This window comes from Haliotis asinina, chromosome 4 (genome assembly GCF_037392515.1).
Source record: "Haliotis asinina isolate JCU_RB_2024 chromosome 4, JCU_Hal_asi_v2, whole genome shotgun sequence".
Taxonomy (NCBI): domain Eukaryota; kingdom Metazoa; phylum Mollusca; class Gastropoda; order Lepetellida; family Haliotidae; genus Haliotis; species Haliotis asinina.
Window position 1 is genome coordinate 69,501,369 of NC_090283.1, and position 16,974 is coordinate 69,518,342.

Consider the following 16,974-nt stretch of genomic DNA (forward strand, 5'->3'; position numbering starts at 1 on the left):
TTCTTCTAACTGTAGATTTTGATACAACTGTTGATCCCCTTTCTATCATTTCATACCTGATGTTGGAGATGCTTGCCCTTTGCTTTTTAGACGCTAAAATTCCCAGCCGGACGCGATCTGAGAAGTCCAATTTTCTGGGTCTCCCTGCTCCTTTCTGATGCCCAAAATCCTGTCCCTCTTTAAAATTCCTCCTAATCCTATACACAGTAGAAAGAGGAGTTCCTGTTCTCTCTGCCAGTGTATTTACATCATCAGTTCCTTGATTACACAACTCAAAAATCAACCTTCTTTTATCTTCAGCAGACATTGTTGACAGTGCTGAGGAAAATGACGTCTGCTACAAATTCAGGGGAGGTAACTCTAATTGTACTATACTCAGTAGGCCAAGATGAGTTACCTCCCTTATACCATTACTTAGTTTTAAGTATCAGTGAATCAGTTGAGGTGTTAGGATAGCTCAAAGTAAGAAGAAAAATTCTCAATAATTATGAACCAGACTATACTAGTCCCGACTTCAGCTTTTCGTCTGACGTCTTCAGGTATGACGCGGCCGAGAGTCGAGCGGGCGCTCTAACCACTACACTACGGACGCTGTCTGTTATTTCGGTTTTGTTCTCTATCACTTCTAATGTCAAGGCTGTGTAGTACGACACGAATGTATGTAGACATTCGGGACTCATCTGTAGTCATGCCAAGATCCAGGAACGCCCACTTGGTGCGAGTCTCTGTTTTCACGTGTCCTTTTTGTTATTTCTGTGAAACTGAAGTAAACAGGTGTGTGCATCTCGTAGACAGGGACTGAATGTGGTTCTATGCTGCTTTTAACAATATCATAGTGGGGACACCAGAAGTGAGCATCGTACATTGTACCTATGGGGGGAATAGAACCGGATCTTCTGCCTGACGAGCACCTTAACCATAAGGCTACCCCACCGCCTTGACTACCTCACAGAGACCTACTGGCAGGCTGCCGTTCATATGATCTCATGTTCTTTCACTCTAACCCCTCCCCTCTTGAAATACATATTACATCTTACCCTTGACGTAGGTTTTAGTCATGATTTAGCTATGAATCATATTGTTCATTAGAGATGTGTCATGTACTTAGATGCATTACAAACATTTGTCCTGCAAGATCTGTCCTTGTCACTTTGATCTGGGTGCTGGGAAGGAGAGACAACCTTGCAGTGAATGGAACCGAGGTCTTACATGTGACCAGCTGACACTTCAAAAACCGGGCTACCCCATGACCTGTTCTCAAGGTAGACAGACACCTGAAGATGATGATTGTATTTCCATGCCTTTCTCAATACTTCCTAAAGATACATGAAACCACTGGAGTTGTGCTCAGCCTTTTTTCCATATATGGATTATCCAGTGGTGCTGCTGTTGAATAAAAACTATACACAATATCTGTACATTTGGTTTTGCTTTATTTTGATCTACACACGGGTGACAAGCTGTGTGAATCTCTATAAAATCATACAAAGCTAGCCCAAAATAAATATCATGCAGTAAGCCCAACTTCAGGTGTAACAGACCATCTCCCTCCCAACCTAACTCAATAAAACATACTTAGATCCTTGTTTGTTTAAATACTCAACTACAACTAAGAGTGGGCCAGCACAGACTCTGTGACAGAGCATCCAATCCATGTCAATGACATTGAGTATGAAATGAACATCACCTGCTATCAAGTGGAAAGTTGTGGGTAAAATACAGAAATGAAATGATAAAGGCACAGTTTGAGTTGGAGAGACAACTACTGGAGAAATACACATTGTCTGGAGCTCATTGCATAATCAGGTAATCAGCTGCAGCATGTATACCTGCTGAAATTGACAATAATGCTGTTTTTATTAGACCAGCAAGGTTAGGACACAGCAAACGTAGGCCACATCTCCTTATGTCTGCACAGGCCTGCTACTGGTGTACTCTGCACTAAGGTAGCAGGGTAGTGGATACACATGATCAAAACCCTCTGCATGATTCCCAGACAAATAACTGTCTGTCACTAATTTGAATACAATTCAGCTTACCACTTCAAGTAACAATAATCTCCAACTTCAAAGCTACATTACTTGAACAGCACATGGAAGACGATGAACTAAGCCGTCCTTTTTCAGTTACATGAAGACAATAACAAACATCACTAGGCATGAAAACAGAACATTTGACCACCAGGACAAATGAGGATTTCCCATGACAGGTGAGAGGGCTTGATATTTTCAGCTATTTAAAAGAAAATAAAAGATTGCACATATCTTTGTTAAAAGCCATAGAGTATCACAATAGAGCCTTCGTACCTACTAACAGCTTGCTTTTTACAGAATCATAAATACAAAACACACGTACAAAAATCTATACAAGACGTAGAAATACAAAATATCATATAGTCATGTATGAACGCAACAAATACAGAAAGATGCTTTTGTTACGGGCTGAAGTTCTTCTCCTCCTCCTCAGGCCGTTCGGTATTACATATGTACACTTCAAAGCACGTGGTTATATACAACAGTTTCCATGGCAGCTTGTCACACTCTTACATGGTGTTTTCTAAATGTTTACATTTCGTCTACAATTTATACATTAGCCTGTTTTCAAAATGATAATCTGTCCGCAGACAATTCAGATCTTAAATTTCCATGACAAAAAGTGTGCTAATTCAGGTTGAAATTTCTTTGGTGTGTGTTTAATGGTTTCAAACTAAAACAAAGTCTCGAAACATAAGTCAAAATAAATACAAAAGATGGCGTTTGATATAGATTGTATCAACCCAAAATATGTTCATATTTACAATATTTACACTTCTGTAAAAGTATGGTGTCTACCTTAAACAGTTTGCTTGGCTCTGAAATGCTCTTAATGTTTGGACTGCATAAAATTACGTAAGTTATCGTTAATGATACAAATACATTTTGAAATATAGAATCAGTTTGTAGGAATATTGTCTGTGCTTCTTTAAAGACAAGCATATACATGTCTCAGTATTATGAGTATATACACAGAGTATAAAATGGTGAGCTAGATGTTGTGATCTTTGACACTTAGCAGCAGAAAGCAAGTGGAAGAAGTCATTGACGATTCACCCATGCACTCGGGGAAGCAACTTACAAGATACCAACCCACTTACATTGGTGGGCTACATATTAGCCATGCTACATGATGTTGGGATTCACTTCACTGAACAACAAATTTTAAATTAGTAAGATAAATAAAAATGATACAGAACAGTTTTTTAACTGAAGATATTTCAGCATAATATTCTCCATAATCATGAAATATGGAAAGACCAACCTTTTTGTCAACCATTATTCAAGAAGATATTACCCTTAAATGCTTTCTCTTCAGTACCAGAGAAAGGAGATTAGGAAAGTATACTACTGCATTCTCAAAGCAAATATATGGCACAGTTTTTACACAATATTCTGTAAGAAACCCAAGAAATTAATACAAAAGACCAGCTAAATTACTGGGGAAAAGGAGATTGAGATCTATTACAAGAAAGGATGACTATTTACAAAAATAAACACAGGTATATATGACGGAACTTTCTTACAATGTTAATGAAAGTCCATCTTCAGAATCCCTACACAAGCTTCAATTTATTCAGTTTTCAATCTGATTTTCTCATTCATTACAAAGAACATATTCATCCAATGTAGAATGTAAGAATAACTTATCTAGTTAATAATACATTTGTACAAAATGTGATAGGTGTGATATTCATGATTTCATTATTTTACAGTAAAATATTCTGAAATAGATCAATGGATAATGTCAAGTGTACACAGCCCACCGAGGACTGAACTAACTACAGTAAGATGAGTGTTACTCTTCAGCTCATTATGACTAGACACTAAAAGTATGAACTAAAATATAGACCGTTGGACTGAAAGCACCAGTATTGTTCAACCATAAAAGCAAGATGGTACACTTGTATAAGATTGCAAGGTTTTACCCTGATAATGTTATACACTATTGATAACGGAACAAGTCCATAGCACGGCTGGAATGGATGCCAGTACCTCTACTTCCAGATGGTGACACTGTCAACTGATCAATGAGTAGGTCAACACGAAAAGGGATTAAAGAGAGGGAACTATCTGTACACTGCCTATTGCTGAATACACAAGACGAAGAAGAGAATTGCTTCTTTAACAGTATTGCGTCAAGACTTATCAAAAACCCTTACAGAATAATTGAAAGAAAGCAAGAGTTACAAAGAGGATATTTTTGTCTCAACTGCTTCCTGACTGTTGATTTTAAATGGACTTTCATTTCCTCATTAATTAATCCAGTGCTAGTTCTAACAGAAACAGTTTTCATAGAGAAAGTCTTACAAAGAATTTATGTCATTTAAACACTATCCTTAAAATCTATTTTCATGACAAACAGACCATTCACAAAAATACTTAACCAGGGCTCACTTGCACAAAGCAATCATAGAACTATGACCATCTTAAGCAGGTTGGGGAATATGAGTTACAGTCATTGTAGAGCCCTGGTTGCTGCTTCGTGCAAGTCAACCCAGGCTCGAAATTTACCTTATTTTCTGTCATAACATATCACATTCAGGGTGAATAGTTCACTTTAATATACCTCCAAACATTTATGCACTAAGGCCTGACCAATTTTATTTCTTGTTTTACACATTTTTGTCCTCAGAAAATCTAAAAGCAAGAGGGAACACAAATAAAAATATTTATTAAGTGTTTAAGGAGGGGAAAAAAACAATCCAAAAAACTGTTTGAGCAACTGCTGACCAATAAAAATTTTTGAAAGGGAAAAGCTATTTAGATATCATTTTCTTATTCTTGAAAATATACAACCAGCACATCAGAAAAGCAAGAACTAGAATTGGCCTGGTCTACTTAATGAATTCTACTGCCATTATGTCCCCAGAGAGTCGAGGACATCATCCAAGGGTTATCAACATCTGAAAGGACTTGAGCTGCAACAGATGCCACTGAGTGACTTGGCTGAGTATTCTTGTGCAGCAGCAGCTGTCTTTGGGCGGCGGCACCTCTATCTTTGCTAAGGACAGCACCTGTTGCTATAGGCTTTGTAGAAATCACCAGTTGGCAAGCCCAGGCTTGCTCAAAGTCATGAAGTAGATCTGACAAGACGATCCGGACCGAACGGAAGAGAAAAACACCTGAAAAATAACAGCAACAGAACATTCAAAATATTATACAACTTGAGCTGTTTGCAAGATCCCAGCGACTGACATTTCATTGAAGATTAACATCTAAATGTACCACCATGTACTTAAACCAAACAAAACCCACTTTGACCTTTAATAAGGCAACTTATTACGATCCAGCAATAACAAATAAAAGTTTTACTTTGATGATGCACTTGCCACATTTTTCACTGCAGTAATAATTTAAGCATCTACCCAACATAACATGACATATATAGGATTGCACATTCTCAGTTAAGTAGATAATCTAGTACTTTGAGGGGCTTGAGTCCCATCTTGGAACTGAATCCATTCCTTATCACAGCATACCTTATCATTTCTTTCACAGAGGAATTTCAGTTTCTGAGCTTTCTTATGCATAAAAACTCCATCCAGATGTCCAGTCTCAGCTGACCTGATCTCTATAGCCTTGTTCCCCCAGCCCATGATCTGGCCTGTGCTGATGTAGGCTGTAAAACATAAAACCATCATTCATCACCTGTGACGCAGCCATTACATGGGTAAAGTTCTCAGTGATTCAACAATGTAGTGGTAGTCCGTAGCTATGGTGTGCATACTGACCGACAGAGGTAGGTAGCTCTCCCCACTGTAGCACCACGTTCTTGGTAATCTTCCCGTTTGTGTCCACATAAACTCCCTCATCTGTAACAGAATATGTGACATTAGTAGAGGTAAACTCTGCTGCCTGAAGATATCTGCCTCAAGAATGATTGTACTTATATTACAGGTAACCAGTACTTAACACAGCCGTCTGCTAAGATATACATGCAACTGTTTCATAAGAAGGTTAAAACAGCAGAGTGGTACTGTCGCCAGTTCATGGCAGTTAGCTAGGCTTATTGCTCTTTAACAGCAAAACTGTTGGCCACTTTTTGGTCTAACTACATAATGCATAACTTGAAATTGTGTATTGAAGGTGCTGTATTGAACAATTGTACTCACTGTCATAGCACAGAAGCAGTTGTAAACCATTGGTGTTCGGGAGAATGACAATTGTGTGAGGCGTGATTGGACCTTGAGTCTGAAATGAACATTGGCTTAGTCAGTGGCTGTAGAAATAGGTGTTGTCTCCCTTACACAAGCCACACATCAATGACAGTTTCATCATATAAAACACAGTTAATGATTAGGATATAGTTTGATGAAATTTAAACAAAACACAAACAGACTGACCATTTTTGCTTGTTGTTTTAAGCTTATGTTTTCCATGATTAATTAACTTCTAGTCACAAACTGGTCCATGACTTGGACAGGTGAAGATGAAGCAAAGACTAGATTCTCTCATGCTAACAGCCATGCTCTGAAAATTGGAAAACATTTACTCCCAAATTTAAAGATAAACTCACTGAACCCTTGAACAAAGACACTTTCTTAAATGGACAAGAATTTTGAATCGTGTGGTGTTGACCAGAATGTTTATCTCACATCGCTCTTTTCATACACTGAATACAAAGAAAGATCCAGCAGTCAATGCAATAAAGGGTAAAAGGGAGGTAACTCTGCCAGAACCACCAGACCAATCACAAAACATTGGATGGGGTCACATCCAAAGCCTCAGGGATATATAACAAAAAATAAAGGTGATCCTAACTGATTCCAATAAAAAAGCATCAGGTCAGAAGGAAACTAACAAAAGAACAAAATATGGCTACTTTGTCATGCAACATATGGAAGTAAATGAACAGATGAATGAAACAGTTATCGTCAAAGGGGGATTTCCATGTGACAGGAATCAGAACATGTAACACAAAGGTACTTTTGAACATGCATGAACAAATTTTGAACACGAATCCCATTTTGACTTTGAGCTCGAACAGAACAGCAGAACCAAGAAGTGAGAATTATGAAGCTCTGGGGTAGGCTGTGTTACCTGATTAATGTAAAATGTGACGCTACCGCCATGAGGCGTTACGTCGTTGTTAACACGGAGCTGGACAGAAGACAAGGAAACAGTGTTAGATAGAGAAGAGAGACAACAAAGATTTGGGGGAGGGAAGTTAGGATTACTATAAAGGGGGCAGTACAGAACTTCCTTATGTTAGATGTAACACACATCCACTGATACGTCAATCACAGAACACCTGGTGTCTATCTGACCCCTCTCTAGCTGTTCATCTCTTTCGGACGCATGTCTATTTGTCCATGTCTACTTAATCCCTATCTATCTGTTCATGTCTATCTTAACCTTGTCTATCTGTTCAAGTCTATCTGATCCCTGCCTATCTGTTGATGTCTATCTGATCCCTGTCTATCTGTTCAAGTCTATCTGATCCCTGCCTATCTGTTCATGTCTATCTGATCCCTGCCTATCTGTTCATGTCTATCTGATCCCTGCCTATCTGTTCAAGTCTATCTGATCCCTGCCTATCTGTTCATGTCTATCTGATCCCTGCCTATCTGTTCATGTCTATCTGATCCCTATCTATCTGAACTCTCTCTAGCTGTTCATGTTGGTGTAAACTTGTTTTATGTATTGATACACAGCCTCCTTTCACATTTTTCACACTCACTTTTGTGAGGTAATCCAATTAAGCTTATGTCATTCTATTGATTTAGCACCTGAGTATTCCGAGTAGCTGGAGTAATGAGTAGTAGTTGTTTCAGTTCACCTGTTACACACCATGTACACAACAGGTAGGGACAGACAGACAGCAGCACCAGGCTCTTAATGTGGGGATGCATCTGACCAATTATTTATTTTATACATATAAGTCTATAAATGTATAGGTTTTCACAAAAATGTTTAAAGTTCCTGCATCAGAACCTAAGAATAAGTGAGTTTGGTTCTAAGCTGCTATTAGCAATATTCCAGCAATATCACCGCTGGGAACACAAGAAATGGACTTCACACATTGTACCCATGTGGGGAGTCGAACCTGGTTCTTTGGTGTGGTGAGCCAATGCTTTAACCACTAAGCTACCCCTTTGTCCCACTACAATCTAGGAGATGTATCAAGACACATTTTACCAAGTCACCTAGAATATTATGGAAGAATGGGAATATCCTTTAACTCTCCATTCCTTCACAATAATGGGCGCCCTGCGGAGCCTGGACTTCATTATGCATTAAGAAGGGAGAGTTTCTGGGACATCCTCCCTACATGACTATATAAAATATGAACATTTCAGCCTTTCAGTTGCTAGAGTCCTGGATCCACCCCTGAGATAAGCCTCAGATTTACTGATGCATAAGCAGGTGCTTGGTGTTGTTGATTAAAGAAGGGCTCTAATAAAGTAACCAATACTTCAGACCACACAAAGTTGAACTGTAAAACTGGTCACAAAGCAAAGCATGAGCACAATAAGGGTATCTCCACGTGGTTGGATTCATCAAGCACTTGATGACCAAATGCTCAACATTTATCAGACAGAAATAAAGTACCGATGTGGTAAACAAGTTAAAAAAAACAGTACAATCTGAAAAATGGGGTGTTATTAAAACAAATAACATGACAAGGCCGGACGCAAGATGCCTGTACTTACATGTGACGGAATGTACAGATCAAAGTTCTGGGAGGTGTCAAGGTCGATGGCGTGGAAGCCCTGATTGGAGCCGTAGATGACCTTTAACCTCAAACCTTCTTCAACAGTCAGATCTACCAGCAGAGGTTTGTAAGCCAACTCGGGAAAAGACTGAAAACATACAATGTTTGGAATCATGTCTTATAATCAAACTCTTTCAACCAGTGGCTGTAACTTCACAAAAGGGTCCCAGGTTAAGTGACTGAAGAGCAAATGTTCTAATGCATCGAAGAAAAGTACTTATATCCATGTGCATCACAGTATAACAGTACACGGCTGAGCAGCCAATAATTATTCATTTGATATCACAACTAAAGAAAGAACAATAAAGATTGCTTGATAACAGTGTTAGCATTTACACCGAAACATCACATCCATTGCAAGAGAGATGTTGTCTATCCACTAAAAATTACTTTCCTTTCAGCATACCAGCTCAACACCACTCAAAAAACTAAAGAATGAGATGTGTTTTTTTCAGATTATATGACTGGTACTGACATTTCCTGTAAGAATAGGCTAGGTGGTTGGAGTTGACACTTAGCAACCCAGCTAAATGTGTTGAAATAAACTGCAAAAGTAACATATCTGACACTTGTCAAATCAAATGAATTTGAGAGTCTTAGTTTACACTCCAAGCCCCTCATTACCTTCAATAACAATTGACCAATTATTAAATCATGTAATACTTCCTACACTAATGTTTCAAGTGGGCAACTCAAGCACTGCGATATATATGAAATACATGTTGGCCAACTAGGACACTTGTGTCTACATTAGGACCGTCTCGTACGACGTTTCACATGGATCAAAAAAGGGGACACTTTCGGTACAGACTTGAAGTCTCCAGAGTCGACCTTTACCTTCAGTTACAATCTATCAATATACTTGTTTACATGTGGAGTCACAATACTGTTGACATAGCGGTTATTAACACGTTTACTGCCTCACAAGTTTATTCATATCAATTCTGGTCGAAATTGCCACTACGTGTCATCACATAGATACATCGATGGTATATTTATGATGGCACATTGGCACAAGAAACAAATGTTTTCTGCCATTCTCAGCTACTTCGGCTTGCTTCGATAACAACCCCGTTATGTGACATGTTTCGTGACATATCGTCATCCATTTGTGTCGAGATCGTTTTGTTGAGGGTCAAAATCAGGTTTCAGTCGACTTGCAGAAATACAATAAAGCATCGGTAGGTGTCATGAGTAGTCATTGATAGGCCAATCATGCACCCGGGTGGGGTACACAGATGTGTCCGGTCTTGTTATAATATATTGCACTGTGGAGGAGTCTAGGATCATCTCAAAACAATATTTTTTATAACATTAATCTTCACAAAGACATGAAGACCTGTGAAACTACTGTCATAAATGTAAAACCCAGATAGTTGAGCAGTTGTTGAACCATGTCCCATCTGGTAAATTCCCCTGATGTGACTCACCTTGAAGGCCATGAACTTGTGGTAGGGTTTGGGAGCCCATGCATAGATCTCTATACTATCTTGCAATGCAATCACAAGAAACTTTATTCTTTCATATTTTACTGGAAAAGAAACAAAATGTCATATTCACTTGCAGGCACTTAATTCACCTTGTTTAGGTCATATCTATCTTACTGTATCTGTCTCTCAAACAAGACTTTAGCAATATAGGAGACAAGTGCATATGTGACTATGCTCTGAAGTCTCACACATTTTACAAAACCCTCCACAAATGTTCCCCATCCAGCTATTCTGGCTTTCTACTTAACTGAGAATCTACTGACTACTAAACATTGTGGTTCAAATCACCCAAGTGCACTGTATGGCCTTGGTAGACAATGGTGGTAATGGTTTCAAGCTTGACTCAACTAAGAATGGCAACAATCATCTTTTGTTTGTCTCATGCTACACTCAGATATTCCAACTGTTTCTGTAAATAACCAAGTCTAAACATAACCACAGACAGTATATATAAGTCTGGACCAGACCATCCCGTGATCTACATCATGAACATCAATCTGCACAATGTGGAGACTATGAATTACATCTGACCAACTGATAACCATGACAAGCATGGGTTGCTAAACACCAATGGTAAATCGGATCTTCATGGGTCCCAACAATCATATAATATTACCAATGGGAATAATCACTTACCTATTTTGAAATGCACACATCCTTCCAATTCACCAACATTCACCCAGCCATTCTTCTTGTCGCTCTGAAAACAGAAGACAAAGCACATTCACATCTTTGATCAGGTTATGTATGGTGATACACTGTATGCACTTATGTCTCAATAAAGATATCACCAATCTGAAAAGATGAACACTTATCAGTAACTATATTCAGAGAATTCTTCCAAAACCCAATCAAATTCCATTATAGTGCTGTCACAATTTGTGTCTGAACTATGAAGGTCAAATTAGTTTGGTATTTGTTCAACACATTAAGCGTAAGTTTCTGGAATGATAGTAAAACAATTTGTCCAGTTTAAAGTAACGTGAAGTCAGTACCCCCTCCGTTTTGAAGATCTTGCTCTTGAGCCAGGATAAATAATAGACACGGATCTTGTTTTTCTTCCCCGATATGGTCACCAGAATGTTCTGTCCTTCCAGGACTTCCATTTGCTGGAAGCGGCGTCGGGATATCAAAGTGTACACTGTAAACACAATCAATAATTGATGCACACCTCTATCAGCAAATGGACTGAACCTCACAGTTCACAGCCACTGTATATTCTGAGTAAGTGAGGAAGGTTTCATCGACTTTATGCAATATTTAACTCACAAAACCCCAATCGGGAATCAAACCCAGACCCTTGGCATCACGACAAATGCTTTTTCCACTAAGCTACCATGCTGTCCCGTAGATGCAGGGAGCAATGGTACATTACCTTTTCCTTGTCCACTTCGGTCCAGCAGCATCAAACCGTTTTCTGTTCCAATCAACAGATTGACTCCTGGAAATTAAAATGGCACTCATATGAACAGATAGTCCAAATGAACAGTCTTATTCCTGGATTGTGGGGCAACACTGTTGTAATGACAGATAAACATATTGTTCAGCTCTACAGTCTTATTCCTGGATGTGAGGCAACACTGTTGTAATTGTGTCAAGTTAATACAGAATTATGAAACATATCAAAAACGGCTCATACTAAATGCCAAAATAACACAATACCAACAACATCCATCGAATACACCCCTAACAGTGTACCTACCCCATAATGCAGCACACAAGATGTCTGAGCCGAATCTCTTCTTGTATTTGCGGATCTCCGGGGTGTCCCCTGTGGCCTCCGTGGTCTGTGACGGGGTGACGTTGACGTTGATCTGTGACCCTCTTCGACTCTGCTGTGAGGAGACAGAACCGACAGTTGAGCCACCCGCTCCAAACCCAAAGGCAGAGAAGGAGCGCTGGTGTTTCATGCCACCGGCCTGTTTACTCACCGCCTGCCGATACTAGAAAAATATAGTCACTTGTATACAGGGGCATAACCATCACCAGCAAGACAACAGATTCCCTCACAAACACCGAAAAAGACAAACTTCACCGAAAAAGGTAGTTACTTCAGCATCAGTTAAAACACTTAAAACGTTTCTGGTTTCGAATATCAATCAAAGCCTCCTTTCCAATGTCAGAATTTATCAAACCTATGCGTGATCACATCTACGTTACTGGATGATAACCCTTAAACAACATGTACGTCCTTTACATTTGGAATTGGTTTTTCAAATGTGTCATAAATAGGCAAAATTTTGTTGTATATGGTGTTTTGGTTTTAAACCTGGATTTTGCAGCACCTGATACAGTGTACTATAGAAATCTAGAACCATTTTGATTATGATGGAGCCAAGATGGCAGCGGCATACAGGATGAGGCAAGCACTACAAAACTTGTCAATAAATTTAGAATCTTTAACTAAAACTGTACTCAATTACGTGAATAACTATGACCAATAAAAGTAGAAATATTGACAAGTTTTGCATTGATAGATATACAGGTTTGCCAAGTTAACATGTTTGAAGTATTAGGTACAAATGTTCACATACAAAAGCTACATAACCAAATCTTTAAAAAAAACATCTAAACTGACGTATTATTCCCAAATGCTTATCTTGGAACTACATCCAACTACTGAAATATCAAGATGAATAATTACATCAGTACAAATCTAAACTACTATTGATGCAAAAAAAAAAAAAATTTTGAACAAAAACATATTTAAAAGAAGACCTTAAAATGATATATGGTAGTTATTCTTCATGATGATCTGGTGACAAAACATTTAAACACTATGGCATGCTGTATTCAAACGTCAGCTGACAACTCGGAACATGCTATGATTACAGACTGTCCATGTTAGATGCTGTGGTTCATATAGCCATTGTTTGGAGTGGGAAGCAGTGTTCAGGTCGGTGTCCTGTTAACATTTGTACTGTGTACAGGAAGTATAAATATGGTCCCGTCTTAACTAAACAGTCTTTGGAAACGCTCCTACTCAAACGTTCACTTAATGGCAGTTTAGTATGATACTGACATGAAGAATTAGAACACAAAGATGCACGTATGTTTGAAAAAAGTGATGAGGATGATAGGACATACATGGATGGAAAGTTTATGTGGAAAGATATCATCTCACCTTTGAAGAACATATATTAATTTGGTTTGAAAAAAAAAAGTTAGTGAACTGAAAAATGGTGATACATTGATGTATGTCTGAAGCAGCAGTACTTCTTTAACAATTAAACACCTTGAACAATATTGTTTTATAGATGTGATATGATTTAATATCTACATCCTAGCCGTCTAAAATCATTAGTTATTACGTGAATACAGTTTAATGCCGCATTCAGCAATATTCTTGCTATATGGCGGTAATCTGTAAATGATCGAGTCTAGGACAGACAATCCAGTGATCAACAGCGTGTGCATCGATCTGGGCAAATGGGAACTGCTGACATGTGCCAACCAAGTCAGTGAGTTTGAGCACCCCATCCCATTAGTCGCCTCTTACAACAGGTATGGGCTACTGAAGCCAATATTCTAACCCAGATCTTCATGGGTTTTAAATCAGAGTCTGCACACTTAATAACTATATCAGCAATTACTGAAATTTGAGAAATTACTTTCACGTTTGACAAAGTAACAGACAGCATTTGTATCAAGGCTTACAATTACATAGTTCTCTCCGCTTTGTTGACATTTTCGGAAACCCCAACACCACAGACTCCCAAGAAAGTCATGCAAAATCTCAAGTTGTTAACTCAATACCTCATCGGATGTAGATTTGTCCTGAGGTCGTTGTGGGGTGGGAGGTGACCTCGGCTGTGGGGGTGTGCGTGGAGGAAGGAGATCGGGTAAAACATTCTGGCTGTGACGTGGCGACTGCATCCCTGAAGAAGACAGCAAGTCCATGATGCACAAGATATACTTTTATATATGTGCTCCATTCTCACTATATATGCAACACGTTATGTTTGGCATGACACTTTCTGACTAAAGTACAGATTCTACCTCTTCCTACAGAAATGTTTTTTTGGTGGAGTCCCATCTGGGATTTGAGCCCACTCTCTCTGAATCAGGGCCCCATTTCACCGAGCTATGGATTGTGGTACCTCCTATACTGTGACATAGACTTAAGACAGTTGGAGTACCATGACAGCTTTGTGAAACGGGGCCCAGTCACTTAGTCACCAGCACAGAAAGCCAGCAATTTAACCCACTCTGCCACATTGGCTTGCATGTAAATGTAAGCCTGACAACTGGAATTGTGGACCATGAATGTGTACATATCTGGCACGTGAAACATGGGTGCTTTGAAAAAACAAAACACTGGTTTAGGATTTATTAATCTCAGTCAGTGTGCGAATCTTTACGGACTGATTACACCACATCAGTTTTTTCTATCCTTACCAAGAGCGCCAGGAGCTGATGAGTTGGAAGCTGTTCTGTGAATGTGCTGCTGTGCATGGGGCGGCTTGGCACTGCTTCGCTGCCCTTCACGGTCATTGCGGCGGTATTTGTCTCCATCGAAAGCAGGTTCTGATTTGTTCTGAAATAAAATCAACAAAGTAAGCACAGAGTCCATGTACCAGATACAAAAATAACGTCTAAGTGCATCATAATATAGCGTGACATATCATTTGTGTTTGTGTGTGAAGAGTATGTTTGTATTGGTAAAGGTCAGTGTTGTATCTAACTGTAGTGAAACAGAATTCATTTGGATGTTCCAGAGGTGTATGTTCAAGAATAGTGTAACGGTATATTCATCATCCAGACCTGGCTAAGTTGACTTGACCATTGTAACAACTGGCAAACCCACAGAGCAATGCCACTACGGATTTCAAACCTGTTATTCCCACAATTCTAGAACAGACACAACCTGCCAAAAGGACCAGTAAAGAAATCTTCATCTATGCTATGATGAAGCACTACTAATCCTTGTCATCTGGCAGCCATAGTATTCATAGATCGGCAAGTACACGCAGTTCCACACTGGTCAGGTGGTCAGTGGTCACAGGTTCTAAATCCTAGTTTGTTCTCATCACAGCGTACCCACAGGAAGTATTTAGTCAGAGAGAAAAAAAAAACACCTTTGTAAGAATGGTTTCCACTGTGATGCCAAATGACTCTCTTAAACATAACCTTGACATACATTCTTCTGAAACTAGTGCAAGTCACTGAAATATCTATATCTTCTTATTCATTACGCAATCTAAAATTCCAAATTCTATCTATGTAGCAAGCCTGGGTAAATCCTGGACAAAGATAATTTCTGGATAGGCATTGTGTTAGTGTTTGTTCATTTCAGGGAAGCAGCTTGCACCTCACCAAGAAACCAAATTGATGCTGTTGATTGGTGGTGTAATGAAATAAGTGATGAGTGGGGACTGAAATCAACGATGGACAGATAGTTATCTGCAAGAGGGTGAGCTGGCACAGGCATTCTATCTGCTGTGTTATTTTCTCCGAGATGATTCCCTTCAATATGGATTAGAGGGTTCAAGGGTGTAGGTTTACAGTTTGATCAGAGCTGGCTAAAGCCAATTCTTGTTAAACATGCTCCACAAACAAAACCGTGTAATCTATCCTCATCCATCGAACAAGGAAAACCAGCTTTGTTCAACGCTGCTAAAGAGTGGGTCTGAGCTAAGTGGAAACTTGTGCCTTTGTTGAGTCAAGTTACAGATTTTTCATAATAATGTTGAAAATCCAGCCACGATCAGGCAAACCTTGTTTGCATGTCACAGAAACGGCAAAGTTCCAATCATGAAATATCGACCAAGCAGGAGTCACTGTGTTTAAACCTGTTTCCATACAAAGAAAAACATTTGGACAGTTTACAGAACATTATACTGTGTGTAATGAATCTTCTCAATTTCAACAAAGTTGTTCTATGACTGCTTATAAAAAAATGATTGTGCTTAACTAAATTACATGAAGATATTTAAAAAATAATCCTGATCAGATTTTTAATGTAGTTTCTTTAATTGATCAATATGTGGTGAGGACCTAATCATAGAGATATTGACCACAACAATGGCAGCAGGTGGTGGTAATGGCCGGCCTTTCAAACAACCTTGATTTATGACTGTTGAGACAGGGTCATTTTCATTCCTGATGTTGAGTTGGTAAACGATACATTGTGAATTGAACAGAAACAAAATTACATGATATTGATTTGAAGAGGTTCTCAACCTTGTTTTCTTCTTTTTCAGTTTGTAAGCCTTTTTGTCACATAGTATAAACATGCTGGGACTCATCAATAGTCTGCAATCTTACAAAAAGACAAACAGTGCTTCTTGTTTTGGTTGTTGTGATGAGAGGAACTGTTTCCAAAACAGGGTGATTCAGATAATTTATTGACACAGAAAAGGAGAAAATGTTAATTACTTAATGCTATTTTAATCTAATTATGTTATGAGAAAACCTGCACATGAAAGCAATATGGCCTTAAGGCGTTTTTAAATTTTGTTGATGTGAAAATATCTGTGAGCAGTTCATTTTAGCAGTCTAAAAAGATCCTTCATTTCTGGAAGCAGTCTGCTATTTACTAGCTGGATGTGCAGAACTGAGACCTCAGTTCCAATTGAATGGGGAAGAAAATTTGAGCTAACAACATTATTTTCCAATGAAAACACATTTAATTTCAATTCTGATACTGGCAGATTCTGCCGATTACGTGATGGTCCCTTGCATGCCGATTACGCCGGAATTAATCACGGAAAATGGCTGGCGCTCGACAGGC

At 38.8% G+C, this 16,974-nt stretch overlaps 1 protein-coding gene across 4 annotated transcripts in view; it reads right to left on the reverse strand.

Moving 5' to 3' along the window:
* Positions 1-16,974, reverse strand: part of LOC137281824 (mitogen-activated protein kinase kinase kinase kinase 4-like) — a 286,271-nt gene that overhangs the window by 121,991 nt on the left and 147,306 nt on the right. The window contains exons 21-32 of one of the 4 annotated variants that reach the window (XR_010956768.1): positions 14,640-14,778; positions 13,998-14,119; positions 11,944-12,184; positions 11,617-11,682; positions 11,237-11,382; positions 10,878-10,941; positions 10,182-10,282; positions 8,690-8,839; positions 6,149-6,227; positions 5,768-5,848; positions 5,516-5,655; positions 3,836-5,158 (exon numbers count right to left, since the gene is read on the reverse strand). Coding sequence is in view for 3 of the 4 variants with exons in the window: in XM_067813449.1 (XP_067669550.1) it covers positions 5,075-5,158; positions 5,516-5,655; positions 5,768-5,848; positions 6,149-6,227; positions 8,690-8,839; positions 10,182-10,282; positions 10,878-10,941; positions 11,237-11,382; positions 11,617-11,682; positions 11,944-12,184; positions 13,998-14,119; positions 14,640-14,778 (1,413 nt within the window). In the remaining variant the exon portion in view is untranslated. Of the gene's footprint in view, positions 1-1,416; positions 5,159-5,515; positions 5,656-5,767; positions 5,849-6,148; positions 6,228-8,689; positions 8,840-10,181; positions 10,283-10,877; positions 10,942-11,236; positions 11,383-11,616; positions 11,683-11,943; positions 12,185-13,997; positions 14,120-14,639; positions 14,779-16,974 lie in introns of those variants that run through there. The other 3 variants (XM_067813451.1, XM_067813450.1, XM_067813449.1) reach the window with 3 other exon arrangements.